General features: G+C 42.7%; 1 protein-coding gene across 1 annotated transcript in view; it reads right to left on the bottom strand.

Moving 5' to 3' along the window:
* Nucleotides 1-2,872: 2,872 nt before the first annotated feature.
* The window catches only part of sema3h (sema domain, immunoglobulin domain (Ig), short basic domain, secreted, (semaphorin) 3H), a 97,000-nt gene continuing 74,818 nt past the window's right edge, over nucleotides 2,873-25,054 (bottom strand). Inside the window, exons 11-20 of the mRNA XM_044212172.1 lie at nucleotides 16,152-16,221; nucleotides 10,236-10,380; nucleotides 9,762-9,851; nucleotides 9,351-9,480; nucleotides 9,158-9,246; nucleotides 7,908-7,949; nucleotides 7,160-7,317; nucleotides 6,612-6,673; nucleotides 5,896-6,038; nucleotides 2,873-5,535 (exon numbers count right to left, since the gene is read on the bottom strand). Coding sequence (XP_044068107.1) covers nucleotides 5,080-5,535; nucleotides 5,896-6,038; nucleotides 6,612-6,673; nucleotides 7,160-7,317; nucleotides 7,908-7,949; nucleotides 9,158-9,246; nucleotides 9,351-9,480; nucleotides 9,762-9,851; nucleotides 10,236-10,380; nucleotides 16,152-16,221 — 1,385 coding nt within the window. The 3' untranslated portion in view covers nucleotides 2,873-5,079. The remainder of the gene's footprint in view (nucleotides 5,536-5,895; nucleotides 6,039-6,611; nucleotides 6,674-7,159; nucleotides 7,318-7,907; nucleotides 7,950-9,157; nucleotides 9,247-9,350; nucleotides 9,481-9,761; nucleotides 9,852-10,235; nucleotides 10,381-16,151; nucleotides 16,222-25,054) is intronic.

The following is a 25,054-nucleotide window of genomic DNA, read 5'->3' as shown; positions in this document are numbered from 1 at the left end:
TGTCTGTCTTCCTGGACTGGCAGCAGTTGTTCCACCTGCATCGCTGGGTAAGACAGGTAATGCAGTGTGGAGGGCAGTGATGACATGCAGGTGATGCAGGTCCAAGCTGGATGCTGGTGACCTCCTTGGGACATCTAGTCTTGCTCTTAGTCTTGGTAGGGAGAGAAGGTTCTTAACCTCAGAACAACACAGATGTCATCCACACCAAGGTTGGTCCTCATGGTCTCCACAGCTCTCCTAAGCCCCATGCTGGACTGCTGATCCAGACTTTGGCTGTGGATGGAAAATACATTGCAATAGTGACTGATGTATCTTGATGTAGGTTAGTGACAAAAAGTAAAAGTTGGAAAACCCTGACTAGCTCGAGGACTAGGACTCGAGTGTGGTTGTGTGGTTTTGTGTGGTATTGTGTGGGTGCAGCATGGTCCCAGCTATCAGAAGAATACATTTCTCTGGAGGAGAGAGAATCAAAATGTAATAATTTCAGTAACACTCTGTTCATCCACATCCTGTCTCAAAATGATTCTGAAAAACTACTGCATGCATTTGTTACTTCTAGGTTGGACTATTGCAATTCCTTATCATCAGGACGCCTGAATAAGTCCCTTAAGACTCTCCAGTTGATCCAGAATGCTGCGGCACATGTACTGACAAGAACTAGGAAAATAGATCATATTTCTCCAAAATTAGCTTCTCTGCACTGGCTCCCTCTAAAATCCAGAATAGAATTTAAAATCCTTCTCCTCACCTACAAACCTCTTAATGGTCAGCCACCAAAGATCTCACAATACCTTATTACCCCACTAGAACACTACGCTCCCAGAAAGCAGGGTTGCTTATGGTTCCTAGAGTCTCCAAAAGTAGAATGGGAGCCAGAGCCTTCAGTTATCAAGCTCCTCTCCTGTGGAATCACATCCCAGTGTGGGTTCGGGAGGCAGACAACATCTCCACAGTTAAGAGTGGGCTTAAGACTTTCCTCTTTGATAAAGCTTATAGTTAGGGCTGGCTTGAGTGAGCCTTGAACCATCCCTTACTTATGCTACTATAGGCCTAGACTGCTGGGAGACTTCCCATGATGCACCTCTTTCCTCTCTCCTCTCACTCTCCATCTGTATGCATTTTTATCCCATTACTGCATGTAACTAACTCAACATCTTCTCTCTCACGTAGTTCTGTGCTTTCTTGTTTCTCTCCTCTCTCCTTCTGTCGCTTTCAGCAGGTATTTCTACCTCCAGAGCTGCAGAGACTGGACTACCTGCTCGACAACTGCTACTACAAATGTTGTTATTGGCTTTGTTACTATTACTGTCATTATTATTCCTATAGCTGTCATTCCTATTATTATTATTATTATTATTATTATTATTCATTTATTAATATTACCACTACAATTACATTATTACTATTTAAAAAAAAATTCTAGGTGGTATTTGCATTGTGCCTCCCTCTCCACCACCCCCCCTTCCCCAAATCCTCTCTCTCTTTGTCTTATAACCTCTCTCTCTCTCTCTCAAAACCTAACACGGCAGTGGTGGATGGCCGCCCACCCTTGAGTATGGTTCTGTCCAAGGTTTCAGCCTGTTAAAACTAAGTTTTTTCTTGCCACTGTCGCCAAATGCTTGCTCATGGTGGGACTTGTTGGGTCTCTGTAAATAATATTATAAAGAGTATGGTCTAGACCTGCCCTAGAGGAAAAGTGCAATGAGATAACTTCTATTATGAATTGGCGCTATATAAATAAAACTGAATTGAATTGAATTGATTGTTACGCTATCAATCAATACCACTGTAATATGCTGTGAATGTGCCAGAGTCAGCAGGCTCACATTAATTTCCATCTGCTATTCCTGATATGAATAAGTTAAGATAACATACTAACACAATAGTAGTAGCTTGTTATTATTGTAAATGAAACCCAATTTTGTATTTCACAGTCACTGTTGACACTTAATGCACCAAGTTAATATAAGTTAGCAAACGTGAATAGTGTGATTTCACAAAACCAGATTTCAATGTAATTGATGTAAATGAATTCAATGTAAACACCATTGCATTATTTCTGATTGCAATTAACATATATTGCAAAAGCCTTTTATTGAGACATCTCCCAAGCTTTTCATCTCACTCCTTTTCCTTCATATGCACAATGAATGATACTGAACTGATTGGATTAACCAACTAAATATCTATATCAGTAAATAGTGCAAAAAACATTAATCTACTTCTTTTGACACATTGCCTAACCTTTCTCCAAAGAACACATGTGCCAGCTGTGGTATTGTAGTGTAGTATAGCATAATTAATGTGTTGGGTACAATGTCGACTACCAATCTTCTTTTTTTTTTTTTTACTGCCTGTGGGCTTACTTAATTATTACTTTATTAATATTAATATTATCACTACCATTACATTATTATTATTTTAAAATCCCCCACCCCCGCCCTCTCAACCCAACTGGCAGCAGCGAATGGCCGCCCACCCTGAGTCTGGTTCTGCCCACGGTTTCTGCCTCTTAAAGGAAGTTTTTCCTTGCCACTGTCGCCAAGTGCTTGCTTGTGGTAGGATTTGTTGGATGTTGGATTTGTTGGATTTGTTGGATTCTGCCATCACTGTTGTCGCTAGCATTGTAAAAGCAACCAGCAGTAAACTTGCATCAGCAACTAGCATTAGCTTGTAATGACTCAGCATGAGGATGTAGTTAAACACAAAATGCCAACAACGGCCCTGCTGTAGTAAATTAATGTCTGAACTCTAGGTTGAACATATGGACTTTATCTAAGGTAGACAGCAACTTACCCATCAAGAAGAACAGTGTCGGCATGGTCGAAGTGAAGTGCCAGCTGTTACCCAATCACTGAATGAGGAAGTGACGTCCTAACTGAAGACCCGACTTTATTAGAGGACTGACAGTTTGCATATCCATTTGAATCTTGACACCAAAAAAATGTGTAAACGAGTAAATATTAATGCAATTGACTGGGGGCGCTGATTCGCTGGCACATTGAATTGCCAATGCCAAAATGAATTTCCATTTGAATAAAGAGACTAAAGAAACTTTGATTGAGCTTTCATTTAAATTTTTAATCAAAATAATTCAAACTGAATTGAAGATTGCATTGCCACTTTGCATATTGAGTTACCAAATGCATTTTCAAATTGCATGACCAAATTTCACATTGAATTGCCAATTGCAAAATGAATTTCCATTTGAATAAAGAAGCCAAAAAACTTCCATAAGGGAGAGCCCAGAGTGCGCCCGCAGCTTCAGCGTCAGGTGAGGGAGAGACTGGTGTGCGTCCCGCAGATTCTGCTCAGGGTTAGATGCCCTTCTTCTTGATAGCATCTTTATGAACCTGTTTGTTTTATCACAGTCTGTCAATCAAAAACTACTGCTGTTCGCTGTAGGACTGTCATAAAAAGAAGAAAAAGAAAGTAACCATTCCCAATATGTGGTCAGTTTATCCAGATAACACCTATTTGGAAAGTTGCGCCGACTTTGTCAGAGACACCGCTGCTGCAGCAGCTACTCGTTTAGGCTTGCTTTGTATACTACAGGGATTTCCATTGCTTTGTAAACATTATTGCTTTATGCTTCATTTGATTAAACCGAGGAGGTTGTGATGATACAGCAGGCTAACAATAAATATTGTATATATATATGTTAAAATAATGTTGGCCTTGTGTTCGCAATTGATGTGCCTGTTTAAAGTGGAAGTAGATGACTATTGAACTAGCTAGCGCGCTAGCTGGTTTATGATGTCTGCTTATCATAGCTTGATCATAACTGAATATAGTAACTTTCACCACTGCTCATTTCAGAAAGACCAATGCAAGAAAACGTGTTCTTTGTTTATGTTATATAGTGTGTGTTTAGATTGGTTCCCCATAAGCCTTGCTTTCACTAATTCTGGTCTCCCACTGGGCACAATCCTGGGAAAACAAAGGCTCGCTAGCTACGCTAGCTAATGCTGGCAGCCAGAAACAAACATCTATAATCAATTGTCCGTTTGATAATCTAAACAAAGAACATGTTTTCTTGCGGTGGCCTTTCTAAAATGAGCAGTGGTGAAAGTTACTATATTCTGTTATGATCAGGGAGTTGATAAGTAGATAGTGTTAGCTAGCGTTAGCTAGTTGAAAAGTTGTCTACTTCCACTTCCAACTCAAAAACTTTGGATCTAAACATTGAGAAACAATGCAAGTTTGCTTCTTCGTGTCGAACCTCCCCCTTCTCCTGTGAGAAAGATGATTAGCTGAATTAAAAACTGATTGACAGCTGGTTCAGTGACATATTGGTGAAATTTGTTTTTGATTGACAGGATTGTAAGCCTATGATTGGCCAAATTAAAATATGACTGACAGTTACCCTGCCCATTTAAAGTCTCCAGTCTGCAGAGACACAAACTTAACCTTATCCACTCCCCCAGGAGGCCGCAGTCACTATAGCAACCAGTGACTCAGCAGTCGCTGGGCAGAAATGGACAAAGCTGACTATGATTGGCTAATTAGACTGCTTAACTCTTAGTCTAATATCCATGCTGGCTCCTCTCATGGAGCCAGTTTTAGCGTTTGATGCCATTTTGTCCTCTCCTAGCAGGACATATCTCTCCCTCACTATGAACCTCTATGATACACCTATACTGCTAGAAAAACTAGCACTACTTGTGATATTAGCACTCATACTGATTGCTGAGAAATGCACTAAGCATCAGGCACAATCAACATTTCTTGAGAAATTTTCTAGTTCAACATGCTATGCCACCTAAGGTATTCTATTTTTTCTTTTATATTCACAAATCTTTTGTCCAGGTGTAACAATCTTTGCTGTTCACATCCTCCTATTCATATTTCAGTCGTTTGTGTGTAGCTTAGTTTTAAAGTTTGTCACTATAACGAAAGGATGCCTTTTTATTTGAAGATAAGTGCATGCACATGTTGTAGTCTCTGTACATACAGTATATGGCTGTCTTAGTGTATAAGTTAAGTGTGTGTGTGTGTACACGTGTGTGTGTGTGTGTTACTGTGGACGTTAACATAAATGTGTGTGTGTTTTAAGTCACTGAAAATCCGCCCTCCTGTTCAAGCACTCCTTGGTGCCCTCTGTTGTGGCTTGCTCCTGCTCTTCCTCCCTGCCGCTCTTCCTCCCCCTCCTCCTCTTCTTCCTCCCCTGTGCTTGTGCCTCTCCCCCCTCTCTTTCTCCCTGTTCTGCTCCACCATGATATCACCGTGACGACGGTGGTTGTGCGGAGGGCGGTATCCCAGCGCCTGGCAGTGCTGGCCGAGGTTTCCTTGGTGAATCAGCGCCATCACGTCCTCGTACCAGAAATGGGTTCCTGCACTCTTATAGGACGAGCTGGACAAGGAAGTGAGGAGGCGATTGGCCGAGGGGCTCCAGACGGCGAGGTGGACAGTGACGGCAGTCCAGTGGTAGCCATGCTCCTCCACCTGGCAGTTGTAGATGCCACTGTGAGACAGCTCAGCTTGACGAATCAGGACGCCCCGCTCAATCACCACCAGCTGATCTCCTGTTACCACCTGGAGTGAAAGAGAAAGAGAGATGGAGATCACATGAATGCTGAGCACTTGTGTTTTTGTGTATTTGGCAGTCTGGGTATATATGTTCATAAATTAGTGATGAGAGGCTTGTGGATGACACAGATGCCCAAAACCAAGGTTAAACACGTGCAACATACTTGGCTCTTTCTTTGCAATTATTGGCAGTCGCTGTATTTGAAGAAAGGGGCGCTACCTGCATTCTTAATTAAAGCTGATGAGTGGCATTGGAAACTTCACAGAATATTCAAGTGTTCAAGTTTGTATCCTTCAGTATTTATGTTCTTTATTTAAAAAATGAGAACATAAATAAAACTATTACAGTAAAATGTGTCTGTCTACCTGGTTAAGTTCAGGACTGTTCTCTCCAGCCTGTTTGTACCAGGTAATAGCAGCATGTCTGGATCGAGGCAGACACTCCAGGTAGGTGCTGTTGCCCTCTGCAACAATCATCACCTTCTGCTCCGCCTCCACCTGCAGCCCAGCTGAATGAAGTTGAGGGAAAGATGTGACAGGTTAGAGATCTGTTTGCTTTTTCTTTTTGCAGAGAACTGTTTCTATCACTGTCTCTCTCCTTTCTTCTCTCTTTCTTTTTCATTAATTTATTACTGATTTTTTATTGTAGCTGATTTTCAAAATATATTTACTTTGCATTTATTGTCAGTGTGTTTTACTCATTTGTGGAGTTTTTATCTGAACAGAGGTTCTAAGGATGGAGGGTATCATACGTTGTGCAGATTGTAAAGCTCCCTCATCACATATTCAATCAGATACTTGTGATTTTGGACCATATAAATACAATTGGCTTGAATTCTGTTACTTTGCTTATCCTGCACACATTTCATCTCTATTTATTTGTGTACCAACAAATTACACATTAAAGAGCTTATAGCTTAAGAACTATAACATATGTACAACATACAGTGATATTTAACGTAGCTAAGGCATTGTTAAAGCACAGGTTTTACAGTAATTGCCTGCCAAAGGTTACACCACGGGGATTGTTTCTGTTAGAATTGGTGAATGAACCAACAGTTTACAGTAAATTAGCTACTCACCTCCCTGTCTGACACACTGACTTAGTGGATCCTCGTCCTCCCCTAAGTGACGAGTATTCCTCCTGTAGAGAAAAAGACATGAAATTACAGTAGACAAAGAATTACAACCTGCTAGTTACTCAAGAGGCTGCAATGCTCATTATACCCTGTAACAGACAGTATACTGACAATTTTACTTGAACTAAAGAGGGACTAACAATATAAGTTTTGTCCTGAGAGTGACTCTAGATGAAAGGTCATGGGGACATTGAAGCATCAATTTGCTCAGCAAATTTCACGCCAATCTGCCTTCTGCATTATTGGATTGTGTGTGTATAAAGTGGACATTTAGGCTGGTGGTGATGAAATGGAACAAAATGTTGGTCAAGTGAAAAAAAATGCTTAAAATTTAACTGTCAAGCAAGAGTTCAGATGAAATTTGAGCCACATTTCAAACTATCAACAAATATGGTTTAAATATGATTACTTTGCTATTCAGACTTGAAGGTATATCCAACATTATCAGATTATTGTTGTTTGGATAAACAGATCTAATTCATCGTCCCTACCTGCGTACGGTGGGCATGTAGGGGCTGCAGGTATGTCCGTCCCAGGTGCAGTAGGGATCTCTGGCCAGGCAGCACTCAGCGCAGGCCTGACCATACAGCTCACACTGGTACAGGGCCAACTGGGACACACCCTCCCTGGAGCCCACAAACAACCATTGCTGGAGGAGGAGGGGGTGAAAGATAGAAATAGAGATGGAATGTAATGGAAGTAGGAAAGAGAAAAACGAGGAGGGTGATAAATGAGGGCGAGTCAAGAGAGAAAGAGGGCATTCAGTTTGCTCCGTAAAACGGACAGACACATTAACAGCTAAACCAGATTCATCTTCACTCTGAGTCACACATCTTACTCACACTGTAAGAATGTCAGTGCATGGCCACTGGAAGTGTGTGTGTATGTGTGTGTGTGTGTGCATGTGTGTGAGAAACATGGTGATGCCTGCTTTTTATAATCTTGATGTGTGCATGTGTGTGTCTGGTAGTGTGAGCCAGATTTAGATTTTATTTCTCATGAAACCCAGACTATTCTAATAATGCAAAGTGTATTTATATGTGTGGCATCTCTTCATTATTGATTTGACTAAGGTAGGGTAACCATAGCAACTGGCGATAAGGCTTTCCTTGGAGATACAAGGTGGAGAGATGAGTGATAAGTGTGGTGTTGTGCATGTTTGTACGAGCATGTGTGTGTGCGTGTGTGTAGGGGAGTTTGGAAGTTTGAAAATGAGTTTCTGTCTCTCTCATCTGTTACCTTTTTCTTTGAGAGTGTCATGGCTGTCACAGGTGATTTGTGCTGTGATGAAGAGAGAAAAGAAAACTGAGAAACAAACAGACAGACAGAGACATTGATAGATAGATAGATAGATAGATAGATAGATAGATAGATAGATAGATAGATAGATAGATAGATAGATAGATAGATAGATAGATAGATAGATAGATAGATAGATAGATAGATAGATAGATAGATAGATAGATAGATAGAGTCAACACATAATGAATCAATTTTGAAGGAAAAAATAAGGACTTGGTTTGCAGACTAAGGGTGAGTCTGCAAACCACAATCATTTTAAACAGTTTCAAATAATGTAGAGAACTGATCTCATAGTATGGTAATCAAACATGTTTCCATATCATTTTAAAAGAGTTTCACAAAGCACATACTTTACAATGGAGAGCAGAAAAAACAAACTCATGGCCTGACCATTTTCAGACAAAGAGATCTCAACCACATCAGTCAGAGTTTTTCTTGCATTTGAGATTCCAGTGGAATTAATATTGGGCTGAACTTTGAATATTGTGAACTGTGGTTATCTAATATGACAACTATGCGCAGCTGTAGTATTTTGTGATTAATGTGTTTAGAGTTTTGGTACAGTAGCAAGGTTTGGATAGAAGAGTTTATTGCATTTCATGTTTAACAGTATACAGGACATATATGTGTTGGTTCACGGCTGTGAAAACACAATTTACAGTATAATGGGAGATTTGATCACGCTGGATTAAACTGTTTCCTCTGTGCTTACACATTTAAAGGAGCCTATCAGTGCTTTTGCCAGTTGCAGTCTTCTTAAATACAAAAATTATGCTTTACATTATTGGTGACAATTTCAGCAATGCATGCTGTAGTGTTTCAGACCGTTTCATTTCCACATGGTATGAACAGTAGGCTGTTCATTCATCACATGCATGTGTGCATTTATTTTTGTCGCATGGTCATGCAGTCTTAAGTGCAGACTGATTTAAAAAGTCTGTGCTGCATTACCTCTTGACAATACTGTAACTGTTTCATACCACAAGGAAGTGGATGAAAACCAATGGCTGCATGAAAGGCACAAAAAACACATTCAAAAATATGAAACACAACAACTTAATTTGCAGAATGATTAGCTGTAATGCAAAGTACACAGTACTCAAGTTTAAAATAAATGGGCTGAAACATGAAAAAATCCCTGGTATGGAGATGACATTATGTTTTTGTACAGAAACAGCTTGCTGTACCTGAAAGACCTGCAGCTGCTCCAGAGTGACCTCCTGACTCAGACCGTGTTGTCTGGGCAGATGGATGGCCTTCAACACGAGGCCTGAGTCTGCAGAAAAAGAATACGGTTTAATGAGTTTTTATTGTGAAAAAACATACACCTTGGCATTAAAACGTCAAGCACACAATCCTACACCCTCACACACACTCTACCTGTGCCAATGAACAGGACGTCGTAGGTGCCGTCCACAGCCTCCACTCTGTCCACCAGCAGTTTGCTGAACTTGTAGTTAACACCCACTCTGACCAGGAGGGGGCGCTCTCCAAGCGGCAGCACATTTTCCTAAAACAATGTGAAAGTTTAGGGTTTTGAATTTTATAATCAGAAAATGTAATACATGACATGTGAAATGAGCGAGTATTTGTTAAATCATGTTGTTCATCACTGATATACAGTTCTCAGTCTTGGACTGATGTCCCTTTGGTGAGGACTGTCGACTAATTTAATTTCTTAACCTCACTTAAGAATTCGGACAAAAATAGACAGAAAGTATACTTGACCCCACTGTGAGAGAGGCCAAAATTAGATTGGTTTAATTTAATAAAGTGAAATATCAGCTGAACCTGCATCAGCGGGTGAGTCCTGCTGAAGAAGATGACGTCATCAGGATACTCTCTGGTAGAGCTGTAACTTCCATATGTACTGCTGGGACACTGAGAGAGCAAGAAATAAAAAGAGGGGAAAAGAAAAGCTTGGTTGTTGTTTTCTTTTTATTTGGCTCCTTTTGGGCTTGTTTGCCTTTTTTTTTTGACTGCTTACCTGTTTGTGACCACTGCCCGCCTGTAACCCGAGTAAGCCTTGTTCTTTTCATTAAAACTGTTGAACTGAACCTACTCTGCCTGCTGTCTGCGTTTGGGTCCTCTCCCTGTTTCCTGGCTGGACACTTAAATGTGACTGGCATACTGGTATGAAAATAAGGTACCTTATTTTGTTGAATTGACTGGCTTTGTTCCAATTTCTGAGTGTATCTATCAATGTATAACTGTGAATGTAACCCTAACCCAAAACAGTTGCCTGAAGGAGAGAATTCAACTTACAGTTCCTGGTCGTGGGTAAGGCATTTTGCCTGTAAACTCTGCCCACTTAAACTGAGGTCCCTCCTTGTGCAGGAAGTTTCCCTTGAAAGCCCGAACCACATCCCCCATTCGGTAAACGCATACTGCTGAACCATTCAGGATATCACTGAGGATAAACAAGAAAGAAAGGATAACTGTCATTCATCACTGTCACTCATTTAATCTTTCCTTCCACTATTCCTCCAATGTGTATGGATAAAAACATAAGCTGAGCATGTCTTTGATGTTGGATGTTCACTGGATGAGTTGCAATGATCTTAAAGCAGTAAATTAAATAAGAAAGTGATGTACTGCATGAAGAAGAGCAGTGAGTCATTGTGGATTTTCAACGCATTAATTCACTGAATGTGCTCGAATCAAAGTCCAGCTTGGAATGAATGCGCTGCTTTCAGCACATCAGTCTTCACCACAACACATCCCTTCCACTGCATTTAAGATTTTGGTTAAGTGTGTCTGAATTGAAGATTCTAGGTGAGTTTGATGGGCAGAGCTGCTGGAAACAGAAGAGATAGAAAGGCTTTGATATGTCATGGTGGTTTCCTTCAGCTCAGATGGCTGACACATACTGTATGTTTAGTAAAAAAAAATTCTAGAAGGAAGCTCTCTTTTCTCCCCTTCACAGAAATGTTAGAGATCTCACTGAGGACAGTTAGTTACATAGGTCAGAGTCACTGTAGCTGGTATGTATTTTAGTGTATTGTTCAACAGCACTTCAGAAGGGAAAGTTTTTCAACATGAGTTTAAAACCCTGGTGCTCCTGCTAAAGGACTATCTTCCTTCTCACTATGAAATCCTGGTGAATTTGTATATAAAGTGAATTAACACAGGAAACCCACATAACATTTTTTCAATATGCAACTTTATAAATACCAGACAATGTTGAGATGCCTATTTCTCTAGTATGTATGTATTTTCTAGTTATATGGAGAAATTAACAATGTATCTGTTCCCATTTAACCAATCTGAATATTAATCAGAAAACAACTTAACACTGCAGCAAGAGACTTCATTTTTATAGAAATATTATTACTAGTGTCTGGCATCTGAGATAGTATGTGTGATGGGCAAGAATTCACACATGTGGACAGAAGGAGTTCAAGAATTTAGTTGCTATTCCATACAAATTCCTGCCATAACCCTCCTTGGACTAATCAGAGTCATTTCATTTCCTCACATTTTGTAATTTGACCAGTTAAGTCCATATATAAAACATCGACATAGCATCCGCTACGTCACCCATAGGTTTCTGAAGAGCTGTTGTGAAGCTCAAAGTGGGCGGCTCCCAGCAGCTCCAGCCATCGCCATCTTGGCAATGCCTGGCTCCAGCTAATCCAAAAATGGGCAAAGAGATGGAGCTGAGGCGGGGCCGAATGAAGCCTGGTTGCTGAACCACCTAGCAGCAAGCCACCTGAGAGGGCACCTACCTGTCACTCTGTGTGTGCAATCATGAGTGAATCACAGAGAGAATTTTCTATGCAGATGCAATAACCTTTCTGCACTCTACAGTTCTGTGGTTGGGAACCCACCCTGGGTGATGCCTTGGATTTCTATGCATTCCCCACTGAGATTCCAGACACTTTCCAAAACCCAGAAACAGACCAACTCCCTGTTCCGCCATGCCAAATGTTGTCATACTCTGCTGCTACTGTAGAGATCTGGCATCCACTTCAGAAACTGGGTTATTCTCAGAACAGTTCAGTTAGTAAGTTTGCAGAAAATGAGAAATGGTAGGCTTTTTTAGCTTTTTGCTCACTCACTCATTTGTTCTGGCTTTTCCTTACTTCATTTTTTCTCCCATTTTTTTCAGCCAGTGCCTATTTTTCAATGTTCAAGGTTCAGCTTTATTGTCATTATACAATACAGGCAATAAAGAAGAACAAAGTATATAAAAGTAGCACTATGGAAGGAATAAAAAGAAACAAAATTATATTTACAAAGAAGATATATAATAAATACACACACACACACACATATATATATATATACTGCCTATATATATACTGCCAAACAAAGGCTCCAAGCCTTGGCCAGCCGCCTAAAGAGATACACGAGAGATAATGAAGCCAGAAGAATAAACCGGCTGTTCGCAACTCAACCTGCGAAAGTGTACGCTCAATGGCAGGGTAATAACAGCAGAGCAGACCCACCAAGGCTGGAAACGTAACAGTACTGGAAAAGTATATGGGAAAGGGAGGCATCACACAACAGCGATGCACAGTGGCTGGCCGCCCTGAGAAAGGACCACAGCAACCTCCTGAACAGAATCCAGTCACCATCACAGCGGCAGACATCCAAAAAGAGTCTCAGGTATGAAGAACTGGACAGCACCGGGCCCTGACAGGATCCACACCTACTGGCTAAAGAAGCTCACTGCACTCCATGAGAGCCTAGCAGCACAAATGAACCAGCTGCTAAGAGATGGGACGCACCCTGAATGGCTTACGAAGAGGGCGCACAATCCTGATCCTGAAGGATCCCGCAAAGGGTACAGTCCCATCCAACTATCGGCCAATAACCTGTCTCTCCACAACATGGAAGCTCATGTCAGGCATCATCGCGGCTAAGATAAGTAGACACATGGATCAATACATGAGCAAAGCACAGAAGGGCATTGGCAGAGGAACCAGAGGAGCCAAACACCAACTCCTGGTTGACAGAACAGTCACCCAAGACTGCAGAGCCCGACACACCAACCTGTGCACTGCCTGGATTGATTACAAGAAAGCATATGACTCAATGCCGCACACATGGATCACTGAATGCTTAGAGATGTACAACATCAACAGGACTCTAAGAGACTTCATTGCAAACTCGATGAGGCTGTGGAAAACCACCCTTGAGGCCAATGGCAAGCCACTTGCACAAGTATCCATCAAATGTGGCATATACCAAGGAGATGCTCTGTCCCCACTGCTGTTCTGCATAGGACTGAACCCCTCAGCCAAACAATCAACAAGACTGGCTATGGATACCGACTCAGGAACAGGGCCACCATCAGTCACCTCCTCTACATGGATGACATCAAGCTATACGCTAAGAGCGAGCGGGACATCGACTCACTGATCCACACCACCAGGATCTACAGCTCTGACATTGGGATGTCATTCGGGCTTGAGAAGTGCAGTCGAATGGTGACAAAGAGAGGGAAGGTAGTCCACACAGAAGGGGTCTCACTCCCAGAAGGAACAATAGCAGACATTGAGGATGGTTACAAGTACCTTGGAATACCACAGGCAAATGGCAACCTCGAAGAGGCAACAAGGAAGACGGCAACGCCAAATACCTCCAACGAGTAAGGCAAGTCCTAAGAAGTCAGCTCAATGGCAAGAACAAGGCCCAGGCAATAAACAGCTATGCCCTGCCAGTGATCAGATACCCTGCGGGAATAATAAAGTGGCCAAAGGAAGAGATACAGACCACAGACGTTAAGACGCGAAAGCTCCTCACCATGCATGGAGGGTTCCATCCCAAATCCAGCACCCTGAGACTGTACGCTAGCCGTAAGGAAGGCGGCCGTGGACTAGTGAGTGTGAGAGCCACTATCCAGGATGAAACATCCAAGATCCACAAGTACATCCAAGATAAGGCCCCAACAGATGACGTGCTCAGGGAATGTCTCAGGCAATGGGGAACAGAGGAAGACGTGCTGGAGGAAGGACCATCATGGGAGGACAAACCCCTACAGGGGATGTACCACCGGAACATATCTGAAGTGGCTGATATCAAGAAGTCCTACCAATGGCTAGAGCGGGCCGGACTGAAGGACAGCACAGAGGCACTCATCGTGGCTACACAGGAGCAGGCCCTGAGCACCAGAGCAATAGAGGCCCAGATCTACCACACCAGACAAGACCCAAGGTGTAGGCTGTGCAAAGAGGCCCCTGAGACAATCCAGCACATAACTGCAGGGTGTAAGATGCTGGCAGGAAAAGCATACATGGAGTGCCATAACCAAGTGGCTGGCATAGTGTACAGGAACATCTGCACTGTGTATGGACTGGAAACCCCGAGGTCAAAGTGGGAAACACCTCCAAAGGTGGTAGAGAATGACCGAGCCAAGATCCTGTGGGACTTCCAGATCCAGACTGACAGAATGGTAATGGCGAACCAGCCTGACATCGTGGTGGTTGACAAACAGCAGAGGAAAGCCGTCGTGGTTGACGTGGCGATACCAAGCGATGGCAACATCAGGAAAAAGGAACATGAGAAACTAGAGAAGTATGGGCCATGGGCTCAGAGAAGAGCTGGAGAAGGCCTGGAAGGTGAAGGCAACAGTGGTGCCCGTGGTCATCGGAGCACTCGGGTCAGTGACCCCCAAACAGGAGGAGTGGCTACAGCAGATCCCTGGAAGAACACCAGACATCTGGGTCCAGAAGAGTGCAGTACTGGGAACAGCAAAGATACTGCGCAGAACCCTCAAGCTCCCAGGCCTCTGGTAGAGGACCCGAGCTCGAAGGATGAGACCACCCGCGGAGCGTGAAGGACAAAGTTTTTTTTTTATACAGTAGTGTAAAAAAGTGTTTGCCTCCTTCCTGATTTTTTTGCATGTTTGTCACACTTAAATGTTTCAGATCATCAAACAAATTTAAATATAAGTCAAAGATTACACAAGTAAACACAAAATGCAGTTTTTAAATGAAGGTTGTTATTATTAAGGGAAAACAAAATCCAAACCTACATGGCTCTGTGTGAAATAGTGATTGCCCCCTAACCCTAATAACTGGCTGGGCCACCCGTAGCAGCAACAACTGCAATCAAGCGTTTGCGATAATTTGCAATGAGTCTTTTACCGCACTGTGGAGGAATTTTGGCCCACTCATCTTTGCAGAATTGTTGTAATTCAGCCACATTGGAGGGTTTTCGAGCATTAACTGCCTTTTTAAGGTCATGCCACACCATCTCAATAGGATTCAGGTCAGGACTTTGACTAGGCCACTCCAAAGTCTTCATTTTGTTCTTCTTCAGCCATGAAGGAATGGGGTCCCGCCTCTGTCGCTATATCCAGTTCTCTTTATACATCAATGGGCATCACCCAGGGCTTGTGAATTGAGCACCGCCCGCACCACCTCATCCTCTTGCCAGTATGCTTGACGGCATATGACAGCTACAGTAACTTGGCTTGAAAATTGCGATATGGGACACTGAATTTGATGAATTTACTGTTTATCAAACCATAAGACAATGAGACAAGAATTAGGTTGGAAAAACGATGCCAGAGCGGAGTGTTTCTGGAGGCCAGGCCTCACTGATTACTGTACAAAAGTACACAACTTTTATAACTTTATTCACTGATTCAGGTGAAACTGGATGATATTTTCTGGTTTTCCCTCTGATGTCCTCCAGTTGCTCTGCCTCAACTCTCTGTGATTTACAGAGTTTCCCGATGGAGAGATAGCTTTAAATAAATTGCTAACTGCTGCTAACTGTAGCTGCCGTTAACTAGTATGGTCAGTTAGCCATGCAGCTAGCAGTCCTATTAGTTTAGCTGACTCTGCCCAGACTGTGAGCTCGGTGCACCTGGGGAGTGTTGGTGTTTACACTGCTAGTACAGCTTTGGAGTTTTTCAGGCCTGGGCTCTGAGCTCCCAGTCTGGGCAGAGTAAGCTAGCTAATAACGCTAGCTAGTCAGCTAGCTAATAACTGTAGTAGATCATGAGCAGATGACCGTATAAGGACATCTGTGCTGAACTGATGTCAACTTGGCACAAAAATAGAAAAAACGATGGAAACCTAGTGTTCAGAGCAGTCTAAAGCCTGAACTTTTTGCTCATAGGGATTACTTTTACATATGTTTACGTCTCATTATTTGAAACTTTGGCCACATTTAATTTGAACATTCAACATTGTAACATTATATATATATGACAGTCATACATACCTTGAAGTGGTAAACAGGCCGTAGATGAGAGGGTTCTTCTTGTCTTTCCCGTGGAGGATAAAGATGTCCTCTGGTTTGAGAGAAAAAGGAAAGGAGGGAGAGATCAGGAAAAAGATGGGAAGGAGACAAAGAGGTAAAACATTAGTTAAGCCAGAGTAAAAATCATAACAGTGTCTGAATTACTGGAGAAGTTTCAATTAGTGCTGCACAGGTTTGTGAAAATTGTATGTGTGTTTGTGTGTGGGCATCAGTCTGACTGTGCGGCTAGCAACAGGTGTGCTGGCAGCATGGCTGACTGGCTACTTGTAATTAATCTCTAGCCATTAATAACCAGCCATAGTGGGAAAGCTGAGCGCAGAGTCCGCCACAACTCCTGCTGTCATGAACACTAACACCAATCCTTCAGTCCTCACCCTTTATTTCAAACACAGCAGATCACAACATATAATAAGTTTTTCTCACTGTGGATTTTTGCCCTTTCCATCAGTCTGTCTTTAAAACCAGATATCGCAGAAACCTCTTGCCTAAATGTGACTAAACTTGAAGAAATAGTGGATTTTTTTAATGCTGTTCTAACATTTGAGAAATTACACTGATTGTCTCAGTGGGGATGTTTTTATTTTATACACCTATTGTCTGACCCTCAAAAATGTAAAGAGCTGATGCATCTTTGCATTGTACCTTTAGCCTCCACTGCATGGTACGGCTCGACTTGAGGTACTTTTCTAAATTTCGTTTTTCACTGCAGATAATACCCTTTCAATGTAGGCGGGATTCTTAGCTGATCGTCATAGCAATGGCGTGTGAAATTGCCATGACAACACACTTGGTGGATCCTTTCATCTGCAACCAAACATCTGTGCCTCGTCAATTGACCATGGTTTAGCGGGTTGCCATTTTTTTAAATCTGGGTCAAGTGAATAAAAAAATTGCAGTCGCTATTGATTAAAAATGGCGGGTTTGTGCAGAATGTCGTGCAAGTGACGATTCTAGTGATGAGTCTCTCTGACCAATCAGTGGTCTGCAGTGTTTTAACTCTACTTTTGAGTATTGGCTCAGCTAGCTTGGAACCTTGACCAAGGTGATACCACAAAAAGTACTAGGTACTTTCTGCAACTTTTGCCAATGGAAAACCAAAAAGAATGGTTCCAAGCAAGTCAAGTCGTGCCATACCATGCAGTGGAAATGAGGCATTTGATAAATGACACAAATTAAAGCTCTGTGTACTAACTTGGCACACTAGCAACACCCTGGACTGTAGGCCAGATTCAATCATCGACAACATTAACTATAAAAAATCACACAGAGGTTTAACTAAAAGTTAAGTGAGTAAGATTTAGAGGGCTCTATTTGCAGAATATGGCGATAATATTCATAAGTATGTTTTCATTAGTGTACAATCACCTGGAAATAATAATAATCATCACAGTTAATCACATTTTCAAAATTTTTGTCTCCATATTTCTAGTGTTGCTCATCTTTGTATAATTCAGGTGTCTGCTTGTAACAGCACTGACAAGGCCTTGATTTTCACTATTTATTTAAATCACAACAAATCAAAGGTTTTCTGTTTTGCACTTTTGTCTCAGATAAGAGTTGGGAATGTTTTTATCATCATATCACAACTGCAGAAAACCGAGCCCTCTGTTTTCTTTGTGGCATGCTGTGATAATCTATAAATATAGGACTCAGCTCCTAGGGTACAGTAGGACAAATAACTTTAAAAGTCTTAGAAACTCTATCAAAAGGTTTAACCTGGAAAGTAAAAGTTGGAAAAGGATGTTCAAAACAAGATTTGGATGTGCTCTACTTTCTATGTCTCTGCCTTTATTTTCCTCTCTTCTCCTCTACTTTCCTCTCTTCGCCCACGATGAGGCAGAGATGTTGGGGTGATGGAGACAGCAAAGCATATCCCTGTTCCCACATTCCTGTCGTTCCTGCTGCTTCAGGTGGCCTCCATGGAACTACAGACCTGCAGGAAGTCTAATTTCATCTCATCACACACACACACACGATAACACTTGCCACACACAGTGACAGATTCGGGAGCAGTTAACTCTCTCTTTATTTCTGTTCCTGTCCTTTATTGCTCTTCTTCTTTTCCTTTCGGCTGTTCCCTTTCAGGGGTCGCCACAGCGAATCATGTGCCTCCATCTAACCCTGTCCTCTGCATCCTCTTCACTCACACCAATTAACTTCATGTCCTCTCTCACTACATCCATAAATCTCCTCTTTGGTCTTCCTCTAGACCTCCTGCCTGGCAGCTCCAACCTCAGCATCCTTCTACCAATATATTCACAGTCTCTCCTCTGAACATGTCCAAACCACCTCAATCTGGCCTCTCTGACTTTATCTCCGAAACATCTAACATGAGCTGTCCCTCTGATGGACTCATTCCTGATCCTGTCCATCCTTGTCACTCCCAAAGAGAACCTCAACATCTTAAGCTCTGCTACCTCCAGCTCTGCCTCTTGTCTTTTTTTCAGTGCCACTGTCTCTAAGCTGTACAACATCGCTGGACTCACCACCGTCTTGAACACCTTTCCTTTCATTCGTGCTGATACTCTTTTATCACACAACACACCTGACACTTTTCTCCACCCGTTCCAACCTGCTTGCACTCTCCTCTTCACCTCTTTTCCACAGTCTCCATTGCTCTGAACCGTTGACCCTAAGTACTTAAAGTCCTGCACCTTCTTCACCTGTGCTCCCTGTAACCTCACCGTTCCACCTGGGTCCTTCTCATTGACACACATGTATTCTGTCTTACTGCGGCTAAGCTTCATTCCTCTGTTTTCCAGAGCAGACCTCCATCTCTCTAGATTTTCCTCCACCTGCCCCTGCTCTCACTACAAATCACAATGTCATCCGCAAACATCATAGTCCATGGAGATTCCTGTCTAACCTCATCTGTCAGCCTGCCCATCACCAGAGCAAACAAGAAGGGGTTCAGAGCCAATCCTTGATGCATACCCACCTCCACCTTGAACTCCTCTGTCACACCTACAGCACACCTCACCACGGTCTTACAGCTCTCATACATGTCCTGCACCACTCTAACATACTTCTTTGCCACTCCAGACTTCCTCATACAATACCACAGCTCCTCTCTCGGCACCCTGTCATACGCTTTCTCTAAATCTACAAAGACACAATGCAACTCCCTATGACCTTCTCTGTACTTCTCCATCAGCATCCTCAAAGCAAATACTGCATCTGTTGTACTCTTTCTAGACATGAAACCATATTGCTGCTCACAAATGCTCACCTCTGCCCTTAGCCTAGCTTCCACTACTCTTTCTCACAACTTCAGTGTATGGCTCATCAGCTTTATTCCTCTGTAGTTGCCACAGCTCTGCACATCTCCCTTGTTCTTAAAAATTGGCACCAGTACACTTCTCCATTCCTCAGGCATCCTCTCACCCCCCAAGATCTTGTTAAACAAACTAGTCAGAAACTCTACTGCCACCTCTCCTAGACACTTCCATACCTCCACAGGTATGTCATCAGGACCAACTGCCTTTCCACTCTTCATCCTCTTCAACGTCCACCTCACTTCACTCTTGCTAATCTTTGCTACTTCCTGCTCCACACCAGTCACCTCTTCTACTCTTTGTTCCCTTTCATTTTCCTCATTCATCAACTCTTCAAAGTACTCCTTCCATCTTCCCATCACACTCCTGGCACCTGTCAATACATTTCCATCCTTATCTTTAATCACCCTAACCTGCTGCACATCCTTCCCATCTCTATCTCTTTGTCTGGCCAACCTTTACAAATCCACCTCTCCCTCTTTAGTGTCCAACCTAGCATACAAGTCCTCATATGCTCTTTGTTTGGCCTTTGCCACCTCTACCTTCACCTTACGCTGCATCTCCCTGTACTCCTGTCTACTCTCTTCAGTCCTCTCAGTGTCCCACTTCTTCTTAGCTAACCTCTTTCTCTGTATACAATCCTGAACGTCCTCGTTCCACCACCAAGTCTCCTTGTCCACTGTCCTCTTTCCAGATGACACACCAAGTACCCTCCTACCTGTCTCCCTGATCACATTAGCTGTAGTGGTCCAGTCATCTGGGAGCACTTCCTGACCACCCAGAGTCTGTCTCAGCTCCTCCCTGAAAACTACACGACATTCTTCCTTTTTCAACTTCCACCACTTCGTCCTCTGCTCTGCCTTTGTCCTCTTCATCTTCCTCACCACCAGAGTCATTTTACACACTACCATCCTGTGTTGTCTGGCTACACTCTCCCCTACCACTACTTTACGGTCACTGGTCTCTTTCAGATTACAACGTCTACACAAGATGTAGTCCATCTGGGTGCTTCTACCTCCACTCTTATATGTCACCCTATGTTCCTGCCTCTTCTGGAAGAAAGTGTTCACTACAGCCATTTCCATCCTCTTTGCAAAGTCTACCACCATCTGTCCTTCTGCATTCCTGTCCTGAAGACCAAACCTGCCCATCACATTCTCATCACCTCTGTTCCCTTCACCTACATGCCCATTGAAATCTGCACCAATCACCACTCTCTCACCTCTGGGGATACTCTGCATCACTTCATCTAACTCACTCCAGAATTTCTCCTTCTCTTCTAACTCACATCCTACCTGTGGGGCATAACCACTCACAACATTTCACATCCTACCTGTCCTCTATTGCTCAATACTACATTTTTCTAATACTGTATATCATCCCTCAGTTTTTTCTACCTCCTGTCCACTTTTCTTATCATTTCTAGCTAGCTTTCTTTCCTGCTCACATCTTCAAAGGAATGCCCCTTTCAGCTCATTTCATTAATCAATTCCTTTATCATCTCTGCATTTTCTATTTTCTCTCCCCCTCTACTTGTCTTAAAGTTGTTTATGGCAGTTTTGCTTTATTACTCTGGGTGAAATTTATGCTGTTTAGTGAATGCTTTCATCCAAAGCAGCTAAAAAAAATTTGTCAAGGAAGGGATGAGCCAGAGTCAAATCAAGGGCATTGGAAGATTTACATCTAAACCTATAGAGCTGAATGTTGCAGCCACACAGCCTGCCTAGTCGAAGCCATTTCAGTATAGATGAAAGACAGACTCCCTTTAAACCTGGTGGTAACATGTTTACCGTGTAATCAGATTGTGATCAGATGGGGCAAAAACAGATAAAACTGCAGAGTGTTGATGCAGTTTGTCTGCAGGACACATGTGTGAGCTGTGGAATGATAAATAAACCCTCATGTGCAGAGGTGTAGAACACGAAACAAGAAAACAAGAAGCAGCCAATTTAGACACAGTAAATTAGGACCTAAGCACCCATAAGGATATAAGCAGGACAAAGGTGTTTACTTTTAAACTACAAGAACGCAAATGAAATATCTCAACAACTACAACGAAGTGCATTACAGCCAAGTAAGCCCTGATTTGGTCATTTTCAGGTCAAAAGACATCTAGACACAGGCTAAAATTGGGCTAAATTTGGTTGAAAAGTGAAATGAGTTTTTTAAATGTTTAGGTTACATAATGTTTAGCTGATGCCCTTATGCAGAGCAACTTACAACAAGACAAATCAAACCATTCTTTAGCTGAAGTAACTTTAGGTTTAAGAAGCTTTAATGGCTTGTCGGGGACAGACCTCCATTTAAAGTGTAGGATTTTATTACTGAACTATGACCAGAACACACACTTTTTATTTCTCTGACTGAGTGGAAATATAATGTTTTCACATCACATGTGTTGAACAAATGCCAGCTGCTCTGCAGGTGCTGTGGACTGTACTGTAACTGGGTACCAGTAATAATGTTGAGTAAAAAATATCTATGGATAAGAAAAATCATGAACCACAAGCACACGACAAATAAAAATACTGAATCGACACCAGAATATCGACCCCAGATCACAACAGTATGGATGAGTACCAGATCAACTCAGCATCCTGATTATAAGTCTCATCCTGTGTCTAAACAGGATCTGCTATTCACATGAAACAGTAAGTAAACCAGGTTAGGTTAGGTTAGAAAGTTTATCATCCATGATGTGGAAAATTGTCTTTGGCTTCACCACAATCAACATGGGTTAAAAATAAGACAATAGAATATAAAAACATTGGGAGAGTTCAATCATAAGCAATCAAATACAGTTCAACGGGCTTCTTACAAAAAATTCAAATGTACAAATTCAGCGAGGAGTGGTGTAAGGGAGTGGCACTGTACGACTGACTATGTATTTAATAATTTAACTGTGCCTGAGACAAATGATTTCTTGTTGACATTTTTGGTGGCTTGTAGCAGTCCTGCAGAAAGCAATTCAAATTGTGGGTACAATGGATAGGACGGATCACTTGTTATGTCATTTCTTTTTGGTATTTACTACATGCCTGCCGCTTAGTTGCATCTGTGGTTTCCCGATGATTTTACTGGCAGTATTAACCACTCTTGACAGGTTCACTTTACATTTTACATCCAAGTGTCCATACCATGCAACCATGTTAAAAGAAAGATGCTTTCCACCAGATTCTAATACACCATTTCAAGAATATTCTGGCTCACCTCAGTTATTAAGGTTCCTGAGTAGGTGTACCCTCTGCATAGCTTTTTAAAAAACATAATCTGTGTTATCTGTAAAATGAAGGTTGCTATATGTATAAAGTTCCTAAGTATTTATAACAACTTACCTTTTCAACACGGTGCCCTATGATTGTTGGGGGCTGACATACTTCTATAACCTAGTATTTACTGGACACAACCATTTCTTTGGTTTTACTAATGTTTATCTCAACAGCACTTGACTGACACCAGTTCTGGAGAGACGTTACATGATTAAAATACAGACATTCCCCTGCGGTGTCCCCTTCACGTAGGAGATGAGACGAGAGCCATATCATTGGCGTATTTAAGTAAGCTAAAATCTGAGACTTGGATTCTGAATTCATTAGTTTACACCGAAAATAATAGAGGTGATAGAATGGTACCTTGGGGCACGCCTCTGTTTAAAATGGTCAGTTCTGACACGTTGCCATTAGAGGACACTCTTTGTGGATGGTCAGACAGGAAAATTAGACCACCATTGACTCCTAGATCCAAATGCCTTTGCAGGAGGATATGTGTCTTCAGTGTATTAAAAGCTGAACTCTGGCATAGTGTGTAGTCAGTTGGAGATGTTTGGCCACTGTATCAATTAAAATTAGAGTTACATCACCACCAGAGGGCTCTCTTTCATAGGTTTAACATGAGCCACATTAAAAGTGGGGTGCGTTCTCATGGATCTGGGCAGCTTGAGCCTCACAGCCACAGGGTTGATCACCTTAGAGATGGGAAAGGGACCCACAAAGTAGGGTGCCAACTTGTGGGACTCCACACAGAGAGGGAGATCCTGGGTGGACAACCGCACTCTCTGGCCAGCACAATAGGAGGGGGCCGGGGGCCGGGGGCTGGGGGCCGGGGGCCGGGGGCCGTCGTCGGTCTGCCGCTTTCTTGTAGGTGGCTGGTAGCCATAGGTGCACTGAAAGGGGGTGAGACCAGCAGAGGTGCAGGGCAGTGTATTTTGAGCATACTCAATCCAGATCAGATGTTTACTCCAGGAGGTTGGATTTTGGGAGACGAGACATCGTAGGCTAGTTTCTCAACTCTTGGTTGAGCCACTCAGTTTGGCCGCTGGACTGTGGGTGATAACTGGAGGGGAGACTGACAGTGGCACCCAGGAGAGAGCAGAAAGTCTTCCAGAACTGGATAACAAACTGGGGACCCTGGTTAGACACCATGTCGCAAAGAAAACCATGTTAACGGAACACATGAGACAGAACAACCTTCGCCATTTTCTTGGCAGTGGGCCACTTGGGCAGAGGAATAGTACTCTGTCTATAACAGTAAGTATGGTGGTATTACCTTCGGAGGTGGACAGGCCCGTAACAAAGTCCAGGGAGATGTCTGACCAGGCTCGATGATGAACAGGGAGTGGACGTTGGAGACCAGAGGGAGGATGGCGGAAGACCTTGTTCCGAGTGCACACCGGGCAAGCAGCAACATGTGTTGCTGCTGGCCAGGGAAAGAGAAATCTCAATTTACTGTGTATAACAAAGTGTTGTGTTTTAAAGTCAGATAGAAAGGTGGCCACATATCATGTAAAAGTACATATACTCAGTTCAGTATCGAAAAAGTACTGACTAAACTTAATAAAACTTTGGTAAATGCTGTAGGGAAAAACTCTGAATCCCTGCCTTCGGCTTCAACGTTAGTCACTCTTTTTCTTCTCAGTGTGAGTCCATTGGCACAACAACCAGTTTGGGGGGCAGCAGTCAGGCACAGGAGCATTGGCAGCCCCCACTACACATGACGGAGGCAGAATGTAGATGGGAGAGTTAGGGGCAGAGTCAGGGTCAAAAAGGTGAGAAAAAGCATCAGGTTTGACATTCTTAGAGCCAGGATGGTAGGACAAAGAAATATTGAATCACTAAAAAAAAGGAGCACACGTGGCCTGACGGGGGTTGAGCCTCTTCACTGTATGGAGTTATTCCAAGTTCACACAAGAAACGGATGCTCTGCTCCATCCAACCAGTGGTGCCACTCCTCCAACGTCACTTTTATCGGCAGCAACTCCTAGTCTCCCACATCATAATTACTCTCTGCAGCGGAACGTTTCTGAGAGAGGAATGCACATGGATGGAGCTTGTTGTCCTTCCTAGAATGTTGGGAAAGCATGGCACCTACCCCAACATCCGAGGCGTCAACCACAAACTGCTTATGCGGTACAGGGAGGACCAACATTGGTCTTGGGTTGTAGAAACAGTTCTTAAGTCTCTGGAAAGCCTGGTCAGCCCGAGGAGTCCACTGAAACTTGACATTCGTAGAGGTTAGGCATGCAAAGGGGCAGTCACAGTGCTAAAGTTCCTTATGAAGCATCTGTAAAAGTTTGCAAATCCCAGAAAACGC

This window comes from Siniperca chuatsi, linkage group LG10, assembly GCF_020085105.1.
Source record: "Siniperca chuatsi isolate FFG_IHB_CAS linkage group LG10, ASM2008510v1, whole genome shotgun sequence".
In the NCBI taxonomy this organism is placed as follows: domain Eukaryota; kingdom Metazoa; phylum Chordata; class Actinopteri; order Centrarchiformes; family Sinipercidae; genus Siniperca; species Siniperca chuatsi.
The sequence above is the reverse complement of the archived record's forward strand: the minus strand, read 5'-3'. Positions and strand labels throughout refer to the sequence as shown.